The sequence below is a fragment of the Tauraco erythrolophus genome, chromosome Z, assembly GCF_009769465.1.
Source record: "Tauraco erythrolophus isolate bTauEry1 chromosome Z, bTauEry1.pri, whole genome shotgun sequence".
Lineage (NCBI taxonomy): Eukaryota > Metazoa > Chordata > Aves > Musophagiformes > Musophagidae > Tauraco > Tauraco erythrolophus.
This window is the reverse complement of record NC_141496.1, coordinates 63,984,165-64,006,073: the sequence shown is the minus strand read 5'-3', so window position 1 is coordinate 64,006,073 and position 21,909 is coordinate 63,984,165. Positions and strand designations below refer to the sequence as shown.

Genomic DNA, 21,909 nt, shown 5'->3' with positions numbered 1-21,909 from the left:
CACACAAAAATAACTACTTAATTCTTGGTCTGCCAGGAGCATTACACAGCAGAGAACTTCATAGCCGTTATTTTGTGTGTGTCCAGACCATTTTTTAGGAGAGGAAGCTACTCCAAGAGAACAGCCAGTACTGCTTTACAGATTACAGGAGATGAAGAATCCCTTACAGTTTCTACTAAAAGGGATCCTTCCAGTTCAAGTCTTCACCTACCTACATGCTCCATCTTCCCTTCAGTGCTTGTTCCTCAGTTCTGCTATAGAGGGTAAAAACCTGCCAGAAGTCCCCCTCTCACCTTCACAACAACGGCAGTGCTGAGGCAGGGCAACTCGTATCCTCTTCAGCACTCCAGCATCCAGCTCAGGTATCTATGGAGCAGACTTGAAAGGCTTTGGCTTGGATTGCTACAGGCTGTTATGCACACCAGAGCACACACAGCGTTCTGCACAGTGTTTCTGCTGCCTTTTTTTTAATCCCGCATTCACTCTCCCCGTTTTGTGTGCTCTGTTTGGTATCGGACTTAAAGCCACGCTATTTCTTTGTAACATGTTCTGCTTACCTGGTGTAATTACTCACTGACGCCTGCCAGCTTGACACTGCAGGATTTCCATCTGCTGTGGGTTGTACCCCCAACTGTCCTCCTTAATATGTCAGAGTAGCCAGAGACTTTGTAGATGGCAAAGATAGATGCAATTCACTAACATAATCCTTCTTTACTGCAGCAGTAAAGGACTGGAAGTAGGCATCGATACTTTTTCGACAGCTTTGCACACTAAGAGTAAGCAGATCAACAGCAAAAGTAGCAGCATGTTCTGTATGGGATACAGGGAGAATGATCATTTGGTGAGAAAATGCTAGAAGACTGTCCTGGATTTGGCTGGGATAGAGCTAATTTTCACAGGAAGCTGGTAGGGGACACAGGTAAGGTAGCTGACCCCAACTAGCCAGTGCAATATTCGATACCATATGACGTCATGCTCAGAGCATGTATTGGGGGAGCTAGCCCGGGGAGAGGCATCACAGATGACAGATCAGGAGTGAGCTGGGCATCGGGTTCTGGGTGCTGAGTGATTGTATCACTCATTTTGTACTGTTCTTTTATTAGTATTAATGTTATCGTCCCTTCTCTCTCTTTGTGCTGCCCTGTTAAACTGTTCTTATCCCAAACCAGGAGTTTTACCCTTTTCTTCCGATTCTCCTCCCCACCTCACAGAGCAGGGGGAGTGAGCGAGCAGCTGCGTGGTGGTTGAGCTGCCGGCTGGGCAGTCCGACAGTGGATGACAAAGGGTTGGGATAACGACAGATCTGACCAGAGCATATTAAAACAAGTTATTCATATGCATTTATGATATTAATGAAATAGTCATAGTGTTCTTTTAGTTGTTCGCATGGTTGTGTTTCATAAATCCTTATACACCTCATGTGCTCCCTGCAGCGCTGTCCGTCTCCTCGGGGAGAGGGATCGGGGCTCCCATTTCGCTCTTCTGCGTAACACTGGTTTACGACACGGTAACACCGCTGGCCACGCAGTTAAGCTGGGCTGTGTACGTGGCATTAACATCATGCCTGCACCTCGGCTGCCACCTCTCGGAATTTATTAGTAATCGCACCCAATCCATTGGGAGGACGGGGCAGGGGATACTCTTTCCTTCTTTTTCACCTCGCCTTTCTCCAGCAGGCTAATTATAACAGCCTTTAAATACTCTGGAAATATTCTAGCCAGCATGGTGTTAATGCTGCATCTCCCGAAGGTGTTTCAGGTTTTGTCTGGGGTTAAACAACAATTTAACAATATCCCAGAGAGATCTGCCCTGAGGCCACATGCTTGAGTGGCAATGTGTGTGGGAGAACATGGGCAAATAACTAAGACAGTTGGCACCTCCAGTATGTTGGAACTTCACCTCTGATCAAGCGCAGAATCCTGAAAAACTAGTAGAATGTTTGGAAAAAGTATGCTGTCACCCTGGCAATTCCTGGGAGATCCAGATGAGTGCCATGTGCTGAGGCCTGGCCCACACCTACCCAGCTGCCTTGTCTAACACTACTCAGCATCCTCAAAGGGGAGAGGAGGTCCCTGGATCTGACAACAAACTGACAGGCACTGCAGCTGGGCCAGAGAACCCACCTGCTCCCATATCAACCGCCCCTGTACAAAAGTGCACAAAGAAATCAGTTTGCGTAGTGAGGGATGAAGATGAACCAGGGCCATCATGAGAACAGGAGGAGGATGAGGCAGAGTCCACAAATGATGCAGTAACCACTCAATCCCTATCCCTGAGTGAGCTGCAAGATATGTGAAGGGATTTCAGCCACCCTCTAAATGAGAACATTGTTACCTGGGTGCTTCGATGCTGCAATAACAGAGCCAGTATCTTGGAATTAGAGGATAGGGAAGCTAGGCCCTCTCTACAAAGCGACCTGAAAGAAGGATTTTAAATGGAGGCAGGGCAATATTCAATACCATATGACATCATGCTCAGAATATATATTGGGGGAGGAGGGACATCCCAGATCTGAAGCAGGCCAGGCATCAGGTTCTGGGTATCACTCCTTTTGCTTTGTTATTTTATCAGTGTTATTGTTATCCTTTTCTCTCTGTGCTGCCCTATTAAACTGTCCTTATCCCAACCCACAGGTTATACCCTTTTCTGATTTTCTGCTCCCAACCCACAGGTTATACCCTCTTCTGATTTTCTGCTCCCCACTTCACAGAGGGGGAGATGTAAGTAAGCAGCAGCATGGTAGCTGAGCTGCCAGCTGGGCTAAACCACAACAGCGCTATCCCAGCAGTGACAGCTGCTTCTCCAGCATTCCCTCCCAGATCCTCCAGATCTGCAGTTCATGACCATACATCCCACACTCCCTACAGGTTGCTCATTCCTCCCTCCTTGCCTCAGCCTTGTTCCTGCTCTCCTTCCCTTTGTTTACCACCATAGACCTATGCAAGAGCTTCCCTTGGGGGACAGGATGGCATCGCATTGCATCAGATCCTGTGCAAGAATCTCTCACGGTCAAATACAGGCAGCAGTCTAAAATTTGGGTGCTAAACTGCAGAGCACGCTGCAGGGACTCCTGTCTAACAGGAGAAGAGACTTCTGAAAAGACTTGTTTTCTAGGAGGTTCAGTCAACCTCAACATACTAATGAGAACCATTTCTCTAATGCTTGCTTATTGTTCTGAAAGAGGCAGTGGAAACGCTTTGGGTATTCAGGTCCTTTCTCCCTTGCTAAAGAAACAAACACGCAAAGTAATTTTATTTGTTTTATTTGATCACTGGTTAAGTCGTAATACATTTCAAAGTAAAATATTCTGTTCAAGGACATTGTGCCAAACATTAAGTGTACTTTTAAACAAGGCTTAATTTTACTATATTGCCTTTATATACATACAGGTAGAATTTTCATTTCACTAGTAGCAAAATTACTCAGTACATTGCATTTCTTGAAAGATGGCAAAAAATAGGACTTGAATATCTGTTCTGCCCTTCCACACATCCCAAACCAGAAAAATCACAGGTATAGAAAGTTCAATCACAACTACACATAAATACAATAATGTCCTCAGAGCAAGCAAAGTCCTTATCAGAGATGACAATCGCTTCCAGAAGTCTACACTGCCAATATACATTACATTCCACTAAGGAGTTTTGGGAGTTCACGCAATGCCTCTTAATCCTCTTTTGGTAATAAAAGCTTCTATGACAACATGTATCCTTCATAAAAATGACTGAATTTGTATTTTTGGAGCATATGTTGGAAGCTTAATGCAGTCTAAACTGCGGTCTACAGTTAGCTCACTCAAACAGAGAGCAAGCAAGCATGGCAAGATTCATCCAGATCACAACTAGAGCTCAGCTGAGTCACCCTTTGCTCTTAGTCACAGGGCATCTAGTAGCTACAGCTACTCTGCATCAGGGACAGGAGGGGGAAACAATACATTCCCTCTACAGCTTTTGTAGGTCAATCACCTGCAAGTTTGACACAAAATGTCAACTGACTCAAAGCACAGGCAACAAAACAAGACTAATTTGAACTTATTTACAAAGCTTCATTACTTGTTAGACAGCTAAGGAGCAGCAAGGTTTCCACATTTATGTAACCCCTGAAACATTCCTGTAAGCAGTGGAGAACACAGTGGCTGGTGGCTACACCAACATACTGCCTCTGCTGGGGAAGCTGCAGCCTGTCCTGGGGAGGTGGAATGGTGCAAGTAGCCCAGCAGTCCTAAAGGGCAGATGAAATTTCAGCTATGCTCAAACTCTGCTTTGTTTTGTGCAAAATATTAATCCTGTGTATGCAGCTTTGAGACATAGTCTGCATTCAGGAAGGAACTGTTAGTCTGTCCTTGGCAAGAAAGCATTAGAGGAACTTTCTAGAATTAGCAAGAAAATTGAGGTAAACAGGGCATTTTTCATGAGTACTAGGTACCATGACAGGTGGAATGCCAAGGACTTTGCCACTGTTCCAAGCAAATGTACTTCACCAGCACTGTTGTAGGTCACCAGCACTGTTGTAGGTTTTCCCTTCTGTTCTAGCTGAAGGAAGCTACCATTGATTAAGCAAACTGTCTGAACATCACCCAAGTTGGTAACACAGAGGAACTTTTCTTCCCAGGCTTGATGTCTGTGAATCACTTACAACACTGATCGTAACCCCATGATTTAATATGACTGCAAATGCTTAACTGCTCATTTTCTTTCTCTTCCCTGCTGTTAAGTTCAATGAGATCTGGCAGCACTAGGAAACTCCAAACAGGCATGCTCAAGGTTGAAGACACTGATTTTCTCCAACATGGTCAAAATACATCACTATTTGGCAGGTTCTGGCCATACATGCTCTTAATACTAATTCTTCTTCACAACCTCTATTTTAAAAGTTATGTTGCCTGACTCTCCAGAGCCAACAGCAACTTAACACAAGCAACTTAATTCAGAAAGACCTAGTAGAAAACCTGCCCTATCATTTTAAGCTTGTTTTATGGCGACTGCTGCAAAAAAGCCAAGTACTCAGTACTGCCACTTGTCAGTCAGTAGCACTTCTAACAAGACAGCTAAAGCAGGCTACATCCACATTCTTTGAGTCCAAACCAGTTGTTAGCAGAGGTAGGTAGGAATAGGCCAATGAAGAGAGAATTAGAAAACAACATTTAGAGATGTAGGTTAGACTCCTTCCTTAATTTATGTCACATTGTTTTTCTCTGCACTTTTGATAACTATGTCAACCTACTCACTTTGAAGAACTCAATCCTGGTAGGCTGCAAAGAAGGCATGGTATTATTCAGCTGCCCTTAACACTCCAAGGAACTACTAACATGGGCCAAAAGGCACCATGATTTCCTGCAAGAGTCCAGGATATGCTTCACAATAGAACTTTAGTAGACACAACATCAACCTACTAGCAACACTCAGTTACCTCAACCTGAATATATGCAGTCAGCAGAAGCAGACAGTCTAGCTTTCAGGACATGATTTCACTTCATCATTTCAAAATCTAACTGGGCAATGAATAAGCATGAATGGAAAATACACATTTTAAGGCTAGAGAGAATTCACAGTACCTAATCAAGTCTCAGCTTAATCTTTCTGTAGCCAAGTTTTTCAGCTTGCAGACATTAAGAACACAGGTACAGTGAAATGTGTGTGTAGTAGATTAAGCACAGTCTCATCCCATACAACAGGCAACCAATTAACAATGAAGTACAGAGCACAAGAAAGGTCGCAAAGTCCTCATTCCCAGTTTGGTTTTTTACCATTACTTATTACTGTTTCAAATGAATTCAAACAGACCTTCTGGACTTTCTTCCAAATGACCCTCTCCTTTATAAGCAACATTAAGACTCAATATATGTTTATTAAATTTACCGTAAACTCCCTCTTCCCAGGTTTCTGTAACTAAAAAAATCTAATATATAAGCCTTATGATATGAAACACCTTTACAGGTCCTCATGCTGCTTTATCTTCTAAAGAAAACGAAACTTCAATATATTATGTTCATGTTCATCACTTGAATTTTTAAAGTTTGCTTACACGGCATTAATGAAATCCAACTTTTTGCACATTCTTGTATGCAACACAGCTAAATGACAGTTTCACACAAGAAAACCCAAAATAATTTCATTTGAGAGTTTACCAAACTGACCCTCTCCCAGATTCTTCACATCAAAATTCTACTACATAGAAGGGAGTAGGATAGAGGAATCAGCTGATTCCCCCCAGTGATTAAGCCATAATAAAAGTTGAGGGGTCTTGTCAACCTGACTGAAGTTTCAGTAATTATCAAGTGGCTCTTAAAAGAACTCACAGTCAAACTTCACGATTTTCCATAATTTTAAAAAGGATGAATCAATGTCTAGATATCTTGAGTTCCAGACAAAAACACTTGTACTCATGCTCCCCTGGTCACTCAAAATCACAAAGGTTCTTCTCTGCTGTTAAAGAAAATGTCACAAACAAGAGTAGAGAAAAAAGAGAAATGTAGACATCATCCCAAAAAATGCTACCAAACATACAAAGCAGAAGATATTTTCCTCCCAATTTTCAGTTTTAATTTTTCATACACATTTTTTAAGAAAAGAATCATTAAGAATGTGTTCCTCAAAATTAAGTTGCCTGTATGTGCTCAAAGGCAGATGGTTTTTAAAGCAGTCCTTCCTTACTAAAAGCAGCTCCCTCAGAAATGCTTTCTCTCTTAGCTGTATATATGATTGCAGTCACAGTCATGATACACCTGTGTATGTCTTTTAAAACCTATTACTAGATATCATTTGCCCTAGAACTGTAAAAAGCCAAGCAGGTCTCCAACAAACCTATCCTACCAGCTGAAGCCTTTAATTTCCATGGATGAAGACCATGCATACAAAGAATTAATGAAAAGTCCCAAGTAAAAAAGATTAGCTCTTACCCTGAATCAGATAGCAAGTTACCTGTTTCTATGAAGAAATAGTCTACCGAGATTTAAGATTGCTTCAAAGCAGTAGTCGAAATACAGCTGCAGCTATAGTACATAACCTTCCTGATCCATAACTGATCCTGGCTTCTATCTTAAAAATAAAAATCACAGTAGCTGAATATACATGTGAGTATACACACACAAAACTTTTTATCAGAGGTTAATAAGTAACTGTGTTTGATGAGACAATAAATTGCAGGCTGTGTTCACAAGCCTCTAACCCATCAGCTCTCAGGCTGGCATGGCAGTAGAAAACTTCATTCAACACACTGTTCAGGTGGCATTAGAATCTCATGCTTTTTCAGATGTTGCTCAGCTAATCAGTTACCTCTGATTATGGTACAGCTTCCCTCTCAGTTAAGCATGCAAAATGTACAAAATGGCAAGATGATTAAAATATCCCCTTGAAAGACCAGCTCTGTTTCAAGAGAGCTGGCAAAGCTTTAATATCACAACAGTAGTTTTAAACATTTTCAAACTTGATATGAAAATTGCATTTTGTTCTTACACAGTATAACAGTCATTGGTCATTTGCATTCATTCACACCAGCACTAGTGAAAAACTGTCTTCTGAATAGATGAGAAAACATGGGAAGTTTGGTTACCAAGTTGTCTCTCTACTCATCCCGCACTGGCCAGTGCACGTAAGGTAGGCAAGCAGAAAACAGTCTACCAACACACCCCGTGTTTTCACATACACTCATGTCATGCACATGAAAGACACCGAAGTTCAGACATGCAGCAAAATGTGTTAAAGCACTTTAAATGCTCTCCAGATGACAGCGAGCGATGTAGTATTTACTCAGACAAATCAAAGCAGAGTAAAATGTTTTGTGCTTACACTTCAAGTTTCAGAATAACATTATTTCTATCAGAGCATCTGAAGTTCCATGGAAGGAATGTTCCCCTGGAGTTGGAAGCAAAAGACACAATTTAAAGAACTAGGAAAATAAGTACTGGTCAGAGTAGTGCCTCCCAAAGGTTCATAATAAATAACAAAACAGCAAGAACATGCAGACCTTAAAGTCAAGATTTGTTTCTAGATTCACGATACATAAAAAAATAAAAAAATCAAGAACTCCGTCTGACTTGCCTGCATTTGGTGTCTTTTTGGCTGAACAACTGTTAATTTCTTGTAAGAAACACAGATGCCGTCAGAAAACATTATTTACAGAATTATCAGACTGATTACATAAAATACAGATGAAAATATACACCTTCAAGTTTGAGATAAGCCAAGCAAATTCACTGCTGATAACTAAAGCACTTTGAATAAGGCGACAGGCACCAAACATCAAAAATGAATCACAGAACTACTGAAAGTAACAGAAATTGGGGAATGTAAAGGTAAAGCAAAGATCAATGAAATTTGAATGATTTATAGTTAACACCAGTATACCAGAAATTATGGAGTTTCATTAAAATTGCATTTTACCATATATAAAACTGAAAGGAAATCTTTACTCCCAGACTGTGATTTCTTCAAGTGCTGAGCAGCTGGTTTTTTAATGCATCTATGTAACACTTTGCACTTTATATCTTAACAAAATACATCACCACGTTTAAGTGCATGATTAGAAACTGTGCTAAAATCATGGACAAGCGCTTTATAAATCATAGGTGCAATAAAGTCACAACAATGCCCAGCTCCAGTTTCTAGAAGGAGTTTGGTATAAGGTGAAGGTTTAGAAAAGAGACTTTGATCCCTGGTTTTCAAACTCTGACCATGCATCATTCAATTCCATGAAGATCATTTTGGCATACTGCTCATAAGGTTGTCCTGTGGCCTGAAAACAAGCAGAACATCAGAAGCATAAAAATATTAGGAATTGTGTGACTCCGGAAAGATCTCACCCCTTTTATCTTTGCTGTCTTATTCAAGAACTTTGACTGCTGGGTAAATACAATTTTGCAGACACGATATCTCCAATCTTAGTGAAAGTTTACCATAAGTGTTTTAAACAAAGCCAAAGCCTTAGTTTCCTTACATTACTTCAAACGTTTAAGGTAATTCATAAATAACTGAAGCTTAGCTAGAAACAGTTTTCCAAGTTGTTCTTTTCATAAATAGTTTTAGTCAATATCAATTATAAAATCCAGCCATTTTTGGAATTGCTTCCTGACAGACCTTGCAGTAGTGTACAAGAATAAAATTTAAGCACTATTTAAGACGACTCCTTTTGGACAGGATTTCCTGGAGAAAAATCTGTTGCTGATTGTGAGTTATGTTAAGATAACACATAGCACTTCTGTGTGTTTGCCTCTGTACTCAAAGATAGTATGCTCTTGACTCCCTGCCTCTTTCACAGCAGCCCAGCCTCTGGGCCATCCCAAACCCTGTGGTTAGTAAAGATCCAGTCCCACAAGATGAGCTGATGAGTCATTTTAACATGTTCTTTCCAATACAAAAGGCAAGCTCCAGAGACCTCTTCCAGTATCCTTCCCCTTCTCCTGCTGCTTGGCTTTTACCAGCTGCAGTACACTCTAGACCCTTTTAGAGACTGCTGTAACTCGAAGTGGCAGAAAAAAAACACAGAAGAAAAAGCCTAAAGACCTGTGTTCTGACACTGATGAGTTAAGGGGCTTATAGAAAGCACCAAAAAACAACACGAAGGCAGAGGAAGCCACACAGCCAAGAACAGCAAAGGACAGGGAGGGGGGAAGAAAAGAACAAACAATGTCTTGTCTCTGTTATAGATACAGGAAGACATAAGACTTAGACTATGGCTCACTGAACCACCAGTGAAGGCAAGCCTGAAAATTCAAACCAGGTATATTCAACGCTTATCTTTATACTCAAAACCCAGTGTAGAGAAATGACTCAGAATAAGAAGCTACCTTCATACAATGGGAGACTAACAAACAGCAACAGAATGCATTAAATATCTTAAAAAAGACAACTGGAACATCATATTCATCAAGTATTTTTCAACTGCTAATTTGTTTACTCTAGTGAAGCTTATTTTAGCTCCTAGTAAAGTTGTTTAGTAAAGGAGGTTCAGCAGGTTTTTCCCACCTGTTTTGCTGTGGCAGCCTCTGAGTCTTCATATACTGGTGAATAATCCTAAAAGACCTTAAGTATCAGCTGGTAGAAATAAAGCAGATTCCACCAATCAGTATTAAACCTACCAGCAGTCAGTCAGAACCCAGCATAACTGACTTTGGTGGTCAGTACAACCTTCATGAGATCTTTCATTTGTTAACATTCTGTTGAATTCTGTGCTGTGTCAGGATGACTAGAAAAATCCTGTACTGCCTGAATGCGGTACCAAATTCAGAAGACAATGAAAGCAGAGTGAAGAGTATCTAGGGTGCTGACCAGGAAGCAAAGCTGCAGCATCAGTGACTGATGTGGTGTGGTAAAAGTAGTTTGTGTTCCTTCTAAAAGAAGGAAGACCAGAGGAACACACTCACCTTATCTGGATGAACCACGAGCACTGCTTTCCTGTAGTACTTCTTTACTTGTTCAGGTGTTACTAGATCTGCTATGCTGACTGGTTTCCACTTATTTTCCCCTTCCCAAAGCACTGTATGAAGAGTGGATATTAATGCTCTGATATTTCTCTCCTTTCCTTCAATCCATTCAAGAATCTGGGAAAAACAGAATGGATAGAACTGAATGTAGTACTGTAAGTCCATGCAGGGACATGACCTTCACTCTGTACAAGACTACAAGATTAAGACCGAAGTACAGTCTTGCTGCATTCATTCTTCAAGTCCCGCTCTTTTAATACATTCTTCTTCCTGGCACCCAGACCATTAGCCACCCAAAAAGTGGTATTTCACATCTGGCACTAGGGAGTAGCTCATTGTTACTAGTTCATTGCAGAAATTCAGTCATAGCAAGAGAAATTACTGAGATAGTTACATATTAGAAAACCTTGTAATATTAATGACAAGAGAACTGACATGAGTAACTAAAACCAGTTGTTAATTACGTTAATGCTGTGCCCTGACGGAGTTAATGTACTAAAATTCTTACCCAATTTGTACAAAAGTTTCAGATCACATATACTAATAGTTAATGTTTACTTAAGCAACCTGCAGGCACGCACAAACTGAAGTGTTCTTTCAGATATACCCATGGAAGTTGATCAATATAACTGGCCACTTCAGACTTCAACAGCAGTAGTCAAGCCACTGACATGGTGATCGTGTCTTCTCTGAACACTGCATTATGCAACATGAAAATCTCTGCCCTCTATCAGCAATGAGTATGGTAAATAAAAATCTGTGTTTGTTTCCATTTATGGTGATTTGTGTTAAAAGGTATCCATGAAAGCTGTGCACACTCTCTGTAGGTAAGACATTTCATGAAAACAAATGCATCGCTCAAGTTTATAAAAAACTTTTCCAAAGCATCATAAAGACCACAAAACTTGAAGTCTATTAATATGTGATATTATCAACGAGTAACACCTCAAAAAAAATTGAACGGCCTATAAGGTAGTTCTACTACCCTACAGACTATTTCTATAGCACATCTCCAGAACTGCATCTTTCAGTAATTTCTTAGGACAGCAGTAGCACTTGTTAACCAGTAAATGCCAGTAAGTGGTCACCCTGAAGACAGCTATTCTCACCTGTCTGGTTTTTAAAGAGCAATTTTGTACTATCAGCCAAATCCGTCTTTTCTAAGGAGACCTCTGGGAACACTAGAGATAAAGAACATTGAGGCTTCAAGAAATGGACTCTGACATGAAAACAGGTTCTTAAGTTCTCCAAGCTTAGCTGAAAGAAACAAGAACTTGTGTACCATCCACATACTTTTTGTGCTGTTGTCACTGGTGGTCCATTGCCAACTGACTCTTGTTCATACTAATTAACTTCATACTAAGTAACTTCTACAGTCATATGATTTAAATACAGGTAAAATTTCATTCTACTTTATCAGTTTGCTCTGTTAGTCACTGTATCCTTCTGCTCTGCTACCATCAGTTCTAAGCATAAGCTCAGATTTTCACCTAAATCAAAATAATTTTTAAACAAACCTTGAGTTTCAAGGGGTCCATATCTTTAGACATTTCTTGTTTTCTCATCTCAGCAATAGTCTTTGGTCCCTTTTTATCCGATTTAGCTGAAAACCCTTGATTAGACAAGAGATCCTCAAAGTCACTTTCTGAAACTTTTGGCTTTTGAGCTAAAGGAGAAAAAGATTAAATGAAAATTTACATAGGAGAATACATTGAGGGAAACATACTGCGCTTTGATACACCTGCTTGACATTTCTCACTACCATGATAAACATCCTTCAGTGGCTTGATAAACTCTACAAGAGACCAGAAGGACAGGAATAAAAGGAATCATTGACAAGCTTTCAGTTTAGCTGATAGCCTCACGTGCATACGTGTGACTAAATACTTGAATTTTCTTTTTTTTCAATATATCAGATTTAAGAGAGTACACATCTACTTATTCATGATTTTGTAAATGGTTCTGTTTTTCCACCATGAAGTAATTCTAACTGCTGTGCAGCAGTTTTTCACAGGACCATCTCCTCAATATTCTAGTCAACAACATTCAAGTATGTTGAAACTTATGCAGAACACTGAAGGGATAAAATATAAACATCAATAATCATTACAGAACCAACGCATTTTAGAGAATTTATAACTGAAATCTCAAGAGGCCTCTGGATGTCATCTAGTCCAATCCCCAGTCAAAACACGGATAACTAGACAAATTTCTCAGCCTTGTCTAGTTGTGGACCACCTGTTTTCAAGGATGAGGAATCACAACATGCCTTGCCCCATTGCAGCACTTCATAATGGTAATTTAAGTTTTCTTCCTTGTTCTCCAATCAGACTTTCCTGTACTTCAACTCATGCCCACTGTCTCTCCATCCTTTCACCTCTTTCCAAACACAGATCAACAGAATAATTTCAGCTTACAAGAGTACCTGCTGTTCATTTATATGTGAGTTAAAAAGGCATAATCCTAATACCTACGAACCAGGAAAATTTTATTTTTAAGCTTAATGTAGAAGAGGCCATACCCATCCCTGTACCTCTAGGTTTGCCTATTTGACTGGAACATCTTAAGGGACTGGTTCCAAGAATAATTCCACCTGCTCCCCTCCCCATCCCTGTTTGTAACACAGGAATTTTCAGTAAGTTTAACCTCAAGACCACTATTCCTAAGACTAGCTGCTACTCTTCAGCTAGGAAAAATGTGCATTCTTTTACGTGTGTATCACAGCGGACTAGCATGAAGCAATGTTATCAACGATCTCTCCCTGGCTACATCAAATTTATCTTTCTAGCCCAGTGATAAAAAGCCAGTACCCATATGGGTAAGTGAATATAGCCTTGAGAATTTATGACCAAACTTGTAAATATCTGGGCCATGGTCAGCTTGTTTCTGCAATATGCTAGTGTAGCTTTGCAAAAGCAGACCACCAGATTGGCCAAGCTATTTTCTGATTTCTGCTAGATACAACCTAAACGTAAATAAAAAGATAAAGGTATAAGAGCTTCTGCAGCTAACCGTGTATCCAACTAACTTCTCACAGACCATTATAAGTAATGCCTTCAGAAAACTCACCAAAGCTTGGGGTTCTGACTCCTCTTTCTTCTCGTCCTCCAATAACACTGAAGCTTACTGTGTAATTTGGTTTAGCTGTTGTGCTGGATTTAGCCTGGGACTGCCATGAAGTACTTTGTGGTTTTGTGGATTTCTGCCACTGATTTCCTGACTTCTGAGATGAAGCAGTCTTGTGAGAAGAGTCATTACTTGAGAGTCCACCACTGGAGGAATCTAACAATAAATACTAAATTAGTTGTTCAGCTCAGTATCAGTCAACTGTTTAATATAAGTAAGACAGTTTGGTCTTGACATCTAACCACACAGTTTACAGTGATATCACCACACAAGAGAGTGTAACAAAAAGGTGCATATAAAATGAAGTCAAGAGCTTCATTAATAAGTAACTTACATGGCAGGAGCTACAGCCATTACTTCCGGCCTCTTACCACCTCAAGCGGGTTGCCAACAATTAAAAGGAAACTTTCCTTCATATAAGCCATCAGTTACATTTATTGGTACAAGAAGCAAATCAAACTGTAAAGGCGTTAAGTGTAGTCTCTTAAAAGTAAGATCTTACCTGGAAGACCAGATCCAAGATTAGTAAGATCAGCAAAAGGATCAAAGTGCTGAGATTTAGTCTGGCTGAAAGACGGACCTGAAGACACACTGGGCTGCTTCTCTTTTACCAAAGTTTGACCTGTATAATAAGAAAATGTATCATGTACTTAGTGTATTTGGAAATTGAGAGAATGAGTAAAAGTACTATTTGCACAACACCTCAAGTAAACCTCCCCAGCATTCTGCTTCATGACATCTTTTACCATGACAAGGATCACCATTACTATAGACAACAAGCTGTTTGGTTCCTCTGCCTTGAACTTACTCTGAAAATCTACACAAGTGCCTCACTAAAAATTCTAAAGGAAATCCTGGAGGCACAGGAGCGAGCTGTCCCTGTGTGCCGGAAATCGAGCCGCCGGGGTAGAAAACCAGCCTGGATGACAAAGGAGATTTGGGAACATCTCAAAAGAAAAAGGGAAGTCTATAAGTCTTGGAAAAATGGGCAGGCATCCAGGAATCAATACAGGGAGGAAGTTAGGGCATGTAGGGAGATAATCAGGGGGGCAAAAGCCCAACTGGAACTTAGACTAGCCTGCTCTGTAAAGGACAACAAGAAGTCCTTCTATAAATACATTAATAACAAAAGGAGGGCTAAAGATCACCTCTAGCCCCTACTGGACACAGAGGGTACGTTAGTCACTAGGGATGAGGACAAGGCTGAGGTCCTTAATGCCTTCTTTGCCTCAGTCTTTAATAAGGTTAGTAGTTCCCAGGTGAGCTGACCTTCGGTGTCTGAGAGCAGGGAGGGAGAGCAAATTGAAGCTCCTGTGATCCAAGAGGAACGGGTCAAGGATCTGCTTCATCAGCTGGATGCCCACAAGTCTATGGGGCCTGATGGTATCCACCCAAGAGTCCTGAGAGAGCTGGCGGATGTCATTGCCAAACCCCTGTCCATCATCTTTGGACAGTCTTGGCTCACTGGGGAAGTTCCGCTGGACTGGAGGCTGGCAGATGTTACCCCCATTTACAAAAAAGGGCGGAAGGAGGATCTGGGGAACTACAGGCCTGTCAGTCTGACCTCGGTGACGGGCAAAGTCATGGAACAGGTTATCTTGAGTGCTATTAATGAGCACGTACAGGTTAACCGGGTGATCAGGCCCCATCAACATGGGTTTATGAAAGGCAGGTCTTGCCAATCAAACCTGATCACCTTCTACGACAGGGTGACCCGCCTGTTTGACGAGGGAAGGACTGTGGATGTAGTTTTCCTTGACCTCAGTAAAGCCTTTGATACAGTTTCTCATAGTGTTCTGGTTGAGAAACTGATAACTGCTAGCCTGGACAGGCACACCCTCCTTTGGGTTAAAAACTGGCTGGATGGCCGGGCCCAAAGAGTGGTGGTAAATGGGGCTAAATCCGGCTGGAGGCCGGTCACCAGTGGGGTTCCCCAGGGCTCAGTGCTGGGTCTGGTTCTGTTTAACATCTTTATCAATGACCTGGATGAGGGGATTGAATGTACCCTCAGTAAATGTGCGGACGACACCAAGCTGGGAGGCTGTGTCGATCTGCTCGAGGGTAGGGAGGCCCTTCAGAGGGATTTGAACAGACTGGATCGTTGGGCTGAGGCCAATGGCATGAGCTTTAATAAGGCCAAGTGCAGAGTCCTTCACTTGGCGTGTAAAAACCCCAAGCATCGCTATAGGCTCGGGGAAGAGTGGCTGGAGAGCTGCCTGGCGGAGAAGGACCTGGGGGTGTTGGTTGACTACCGGCTTGATATGAGCCAGCAGTGTGCCCAGGTGGCCAAAAAGGCCAATGGGATACTGGCATGTATCAAGAATAGTGTAACCAGCAGGAACAGGGAAGTGATCCTGCCCCTGTACTCGGCACTGGTGAGGCCGCACCTGGAATATTGTGTCCAGTTTTGGGCCCCTCGCTTTAAGAGAGATATTGAGCTCCTGGAGCGAGTCCAAAGAAGGGCGACTAAACTGGTCAAGGGGCTGGAAAATAAAACTTATGAGGAGCGGCTGAGGGCGTTGGGGCTGTTTAGCCTGGAGAAGAGGAGGCTGAGGGGAGACCTGATTACGGCCTATAAATACTTGAGAAAAGATGGTGGGGAGGTGGGGGAAGGGCTCTTTACATTAGTGATGGGTGATAGAACAAGAGGAAATGGGTATAAGCTCAGTCAGGGGAGATTCAGGTTGGATGTTAGGAAGTATTTCTTCTCTGAAAGGGTTGTCAGCCACTGGAATAGGCTGCCCAGGGAGGTGGTTGAGTCCCCATCCCTGGATGTGTTCAAGAATAGGGTGGATATCTACTTAGGGATATGGTTTAATGGGGATTAGGGACGGTTGGACTTGATGATCTCTAAGGTCTTTTCCAACCTAGAAAATCTATGAAATCTATAAAGGGGCATTTAAGCACAAGAGCATGGAGTCCTTTCAGCAACAAAGCAAAACAGCACGAAGACATGCTCAGCAGTTTCAGGTGATTTAACTGACCCAAGCCTGGAGTATTCCTTATTCCCTCTAATGGAAGAATTTCATTCATAATACCTTCAGAAACAGGCTTCAGCTGTGGTGGCACTACATTGCTGGTTGCTGAGGAATCTGCCCAAGAATCCCATCCACCTAAGAGATCTGGCTGGCTTGTAGAAGATGGTATTTTAGGTGGTGCCAAAGATCCTATAGAAGAAAAAATTTCTATTACTCTGTTAGTAAAGCCATCTCAATAATGAATATTTTGCCAATATCAAGAGAACTGTGTACCACATTTGTGAGCTACAATGGCCAACTACATGGCTTGGTTAAATTTCGCCACAACAGTCATGCAGTCTTAAACAGAACTCAAGGGTTTACCACTGGAATTCCTTATTTTTATTTGAAACATATTTTCATGCACAGGCAATGCTATGAATTTAACAGGTTAGGTCTCCTGGGAAAAGGACTAGATAAGGGACAGCTTCAGGATATGCTTCTGTTCCTGACAACACAGCAGGTAACTAGAAAGCAGCAGCACTTCATGAAATGGTGCTCCATATTGCTCTGTGGTCTGGGTGCTACACAGGTGGAGCCAGGCCACTTCAAACTGCAGGTTTGCCTACCTCAGGCCTCATGTGACTAAGGGAACTAATAGCCCTTTTCAGTTCAATACATGAATGAATCCATGCAATTAAAGAGCAGGATACAGCAAGTGTGATCTCTTCTGGGAGAAGACTGAGAATCACTGGCTCCATGGATAAAAGCTGCTTTTCTATGTGCAAAGCAAAACCACCATGCCAATTGAAAACAGACAATGAAACAGTCACATTCAAAAGGATGCAAGGGGTGCTTCCACCAACTCTGAAGTGTCACATCCAACAGGTTTGTAACTGCCATCCCTGACACTTGCAAACGATTCTCCCCTCTCACATGGTATGAGCTGAGCCATCCTAAGAATGAGAAGTCCTAGGTAAGGAACACTCAAAGCTGCATGCCAGCTCTGAGAATTCCCTTTGAGCACAGCTTGTAGATACTCACAGTAAAGCAGGACAGCTTTTGAATGTGACCACCCCTTCAATGCTATGACAACAGTCCGTGCTACCGGGAGAGGTGAAACCGTTATGTTTAGTGGTGCTCTAAGACATTTCAAAGACCTAGAGCCTGGAAAGCTAACCCAGCCATCCTTACAAAAATAATGACATTTTGATGGTTTGGATGTTTTGACCACTACATCACAGCTTTTCACTTCTCTCAGCTTTACATTCTGAATATTGATACCAAATCACACAAACTATTTTATCTTATTTGAGGAAATAATTTGAAGCAAAGTAAATATCTCCTCTATCATCACAATACATTAATTGTATTTGTACTTGGATCTTAAAGAGACTATATCAAATACTCTACAACAAATGTCAGTCAAGAGCCTGTATTACAGCAGAGTTCTCTGCTGTATGTGAAGGAAAACACCAGAATAAAACACATGAAGTAGCCAAAGTCTTCTGAACATAGAGTACAATTTTCATCCCTTTCTCCAGACTTAAGCCTCATCTCCCTGCCTCTGAAGTCACAGGAGAAACAGTATTTGCCCCAGTACTCAGGACACCAGCTATCTGCTACATGCAGCAGTGTCACTGGCTATAAATGTCAAAGTGTCCAAAAGTGTCTACACATCAGTCTAGAAATTCACTGTACCATATGCCACTCCCAAACGTTAAGTGGGCCGTGAATAAATATTAGTATTGATTTTTGAGCTAGAAATAGTTTTGGCTTTCATCTCTGCTATTACAAGTTTTTTTACAGGGGCATGAGGAAATTTAAAGCCACTTATGGCATTAACTATGATAAAACCAAGTTGAGAGAAATAAGATTAAAGTATACTACAGCTGAATGCATTTGAAAGATTGAGAACACACTATGGGAACCAGGTGTTTTATAACTGCTGGTTTAAGAGCAGGCAAGTTCATCATCTCCCCCATCCTGAACAAAGCCAACAGCAGGCTACTGTTACATAAAGCAGTAAATACGCCACAAATAACAAGCTCACATATATCCACTACACTTTTATCAGAAAGATTTGAAACAATGGAGAAGGACATGCAATACACTGAAAAATAAGATTAACCACTTACTGGGACTGTTTATTCTTATGCTATATTCTTTCTAGTTACATAACTTGGGCATTACAATAGATTTTCACATTATGAAATAGCATTACCAACATGATATTCTGAATTCTATGTATTCTGAAGAGGTACGAGAACACATGCTGAATCCCTTATTTGTATAACCTAGCACACTAGATTTTAGACAGATTAAGGTAAAGGAGCAGAACATCTAAAGAATGATTAAAACATGAAGCATAGCTAAATATTCCAAAAATTGAAGCAACTGAGATCATGAGCAACCAGATCCACACCTGCTTAAGTTCTTCCTTAATGCACGTATTTATAATCCTTAGCCATACAGCAGTAAACCAGTGGAGGTCAGGGCATAGTTTTTTGCCAACACTGCTCAAATCAAGCTAAGATGTAATAATTAGTCAGTGATAATCAGATCACACTTTCCAGCTTCCTAAAATAAAGAGATTTCCGTTCTACTATATCCCACACAACTTGACATTAGGTTTTCTTTATTTAACTCGTTATCTCTGCAGGAAATCCTTTAATCACAGAGGACAACAGGATTTTCTGCGAACAAAGAGTCTGGTTTAGTACAATGCAAGGCTTTTTAACCTTGTCTAAAGCCTAACTGAGAATACAACTGTCACAGAAACTAACTTCGACTTTTCTTCTGTACTTGCTTCAATGTTACTAACTGCTGAACGTTTATGGTGGTCTCCTGAGGCTGCAGGTAAACATCCAGAGACAGAAACTTGTATTTATGTATTTTTTCCAACTTAAATTTAGTACATAAAAGGGTTCTCTCGTAGGGAATGGAGCACCTCTGATACAAGGACAGGCCAAGGGTGTTGGTATTGTTTAGCCCACAGAAGAGAAGAACTAAGGGTGGGCAATCTTAATGTGTATGAACATTTAATGGCAAGAAACAAAGACAACTGAGCCAGACTCTTCCTAGTGCTGCCCAGTGGAAAGACAAGAGGCAACAGGCATAAACTGAAACACAAGAAACTCCATTTACACAAGTTTTTTTTATGAGAGTAGTCAAACACTGGCACAGGTTGTCCATAGGTGTTGTAGAGTCTACATCCTCAGAAATAATAAAAATCAGCAAGCCTGTGTCCTGAGCAGACAGATCTACTTGACCCTGCTCTGAGGGGTCTCAGAGGGTCAGTCTCCTCTGAAGCAAGATAAATGTTGGTTGAGATGATGCTCCATAGATCAGTATTAATCAAGTCTTCTACTGAAAAAAATTACCATCTGTTTGATAACCTCATGCAGTGACAACAATAGTATCATAAGTAAAATTGGCATAAAACTGGCAACTATACAAGTATACAACTAAAACATACAGCTGTTACTGCATGTGTAGGATAGAACAAAAATGTTGCAAAGGAAGCAGCAAGTTAAGATCTTCTCAGCAGACTCAAGCACATTTGGAATATAATGCTTAAATACATGGTGGAGAGGGCAATCAGCTGGCTAGCCTTTTATTTCAAGGAGGAAACCCTCATCTCAGCCAGGCAAGTGCTGCATCTCACTATCCACTTTCTCTGTAGCTAACACTCAGACTGCATCACCCAGAGGCAGGGTCAACTAGACCGACTGTCCAACAAGGAGAGGCAACTTAAAACCACATGCAACAAGCTCTGGGAAGAAAACACTCCTGGATTCAGGGTGAGGAATGTGATACCACTGTTCCTAACTACCTCTGATTTATAAGGGGGTGCCTGCAGGGGTGGCCTCTGTGAGGAGTGGCCTGGGCTGCTCCATGTGGGACACAGCCAGCTTCAACAGACCCATCGCAGGATACAGCTGAGCCTCTCAGCCAAGACAGTGGCACCTCAGGGAGAAAAGAAAGGGTAAAAAACACTGCACAGCAGCTCTAAGAGGAGCAGGAAATACAAGAGAAACAGCTCTGCAGACATCAAGGTCAGTGGAGAGGGAGGAGATAACTCCAGGTGCCAGAGCAGAGATTTCACTGCAGCCCATAGAGAAGGCCATAGTGGAGCAAATATCCACACTGCAGCCCACGGAGGATGCCACGTAGGTGGGCATGCCCTGGATGACACTGTAGCCTGTGGAGAGAAGCCCACACAGCAGCAGGCTCTTGGCAGGAGCTGTAGCCTCTGGAGGACCCATGCTGGAGCACTCTGTTTCTGAAGAACTGCACCTTACAGAGATCAACATTCTTGGAAGACTGTATCCCATAGGAAGGACCCACGCAGAAGCAGGGTAACAGCACAAGGAGGAAAGAGCAGCAGAGAAAGAGCTGTTACAGACTGATCGCAACTCCCAGTCCTACAGGGAGGATCCATGCTTTTCTTTGAAACTCAGATTTACAAAGCAACACTTTTGGCTCTACCACTCCTCAATTTTTGCAAGGATGTGTTTCTCTTAAAGAATGAGTATGCTTAGAAGATCTATTTAATACCACTTTGGAAAAAACATGCTTAGGATGGAGATACGGGCAGACTGCACATAAAGCTTTTTGTTTAAAGATAAATAGATTTTAAAATAAATGCATGAGGAAAGGGCTTCACCAAGAACACATCAGAGAAATTAAATAAATGAATAAGATTAGAGTATTACATAACATACTCCATAAGTACATTACCAGAATGCATTTAGGTCAACAAGGTCCAAGCTAGCCTCAGCTTGCATTTTAAGAACTGGCTGTACTATAACTTGACTTGCTCATTTCTTTCCCAAGGCTTCTAGAAACATCTTTAAAAGCTCAATACAATCAAAACAGCATTCTGTCATCTAGAAAGTAAGTTTGCAGGTGTTTGTGTACCCTCAGTTCTAAGAGCTCTCAGAGGAAACTCCAGCTCCTAACAGAATGTTAGCAACGCTAGAAATCCTCTCACATCACAAAGATTAGCATGACATTATACATACACCCTTGCGACTTGGTGCATTCATATCAGTGTTCCCAGAACAGAGATATAATAAAAACAGCAATCAGAACAAGTGGATCTATTAAGACACTAATCCACCTTGACTAAGTTGAAAGGCAAACGCACAGAGCAGCAGAAACTGTTGAGAAAGAACACCAGAAGCACACTTACCCAAATTTAAGAAATCTGAGCTGGAAGAAGCTGGAAGTGAACTGTGTGTGGAATTGAAAGGAACCATACTAGGTGTAGATGTTGATCTTGGATTAAAAAAGTCCCCAAAGAGGTCTGTATCAGACAGAGCTTGATTCTCTGAACATTGTGGCATGATGAATGTATCAAAATTATTAGCTAAAAAAGAAGCAGAAAATAAAACTATCTTA

At 41.4% G+C, this 21,909-nt stretch overlaps 1 protein-coding gene across 4 annotated transcripts in view; it reads right to left on the bottom strand.

Annotated features, from left to right (window-relative positions):
• Positions 1–3,246: 3,246 nt before the first annotated feature.
• Positions 3,247–21,909, bottom strand: part of GAK (cyclin G associated kinase) — a 66,694-nt gene continuing 48,031 nt past the window's right edge. For 2 of the 4 annotated variants that reach the window (XM_086630047.1, XM_086630048.1), the window contains exons 22-28: positions 21,701–21,877; positions 16,585–16,713; positions 14,049–14,168; positions 13,490–13,702; positions 11,938–12,086; positions 10,361–10,537; positions 3,247–8,733 (exon numbers count right to left, since the gene is read on the bottom strand). In XM_086630047.1, coding sequence (XP_086486173.1) covers positions 8,632–8,733; positions 10,361–10,537; positions 11,938–12,086; positions 13,490–13,702; positions 14,049–14,168; positions 16,585–16,713; positions 21,701–21,877 — 1,067 coding nt within the window. In that variant the 3' untranslated portion in view covers positions 3,247–8,631. Of the gene's footprint in view, positions 8,734–10,360; positions 10,538–11,937; positions 12,087–13,489; positions 13,703–14,048; positions 14,169–16,584; positions 16,714–21,700; positions 21,878–21,909 lie in introns of those variants that run through there. The other 2 variants (XM_086630049.1, XM_086630050.1) reach the window with 2 other exon arrangements.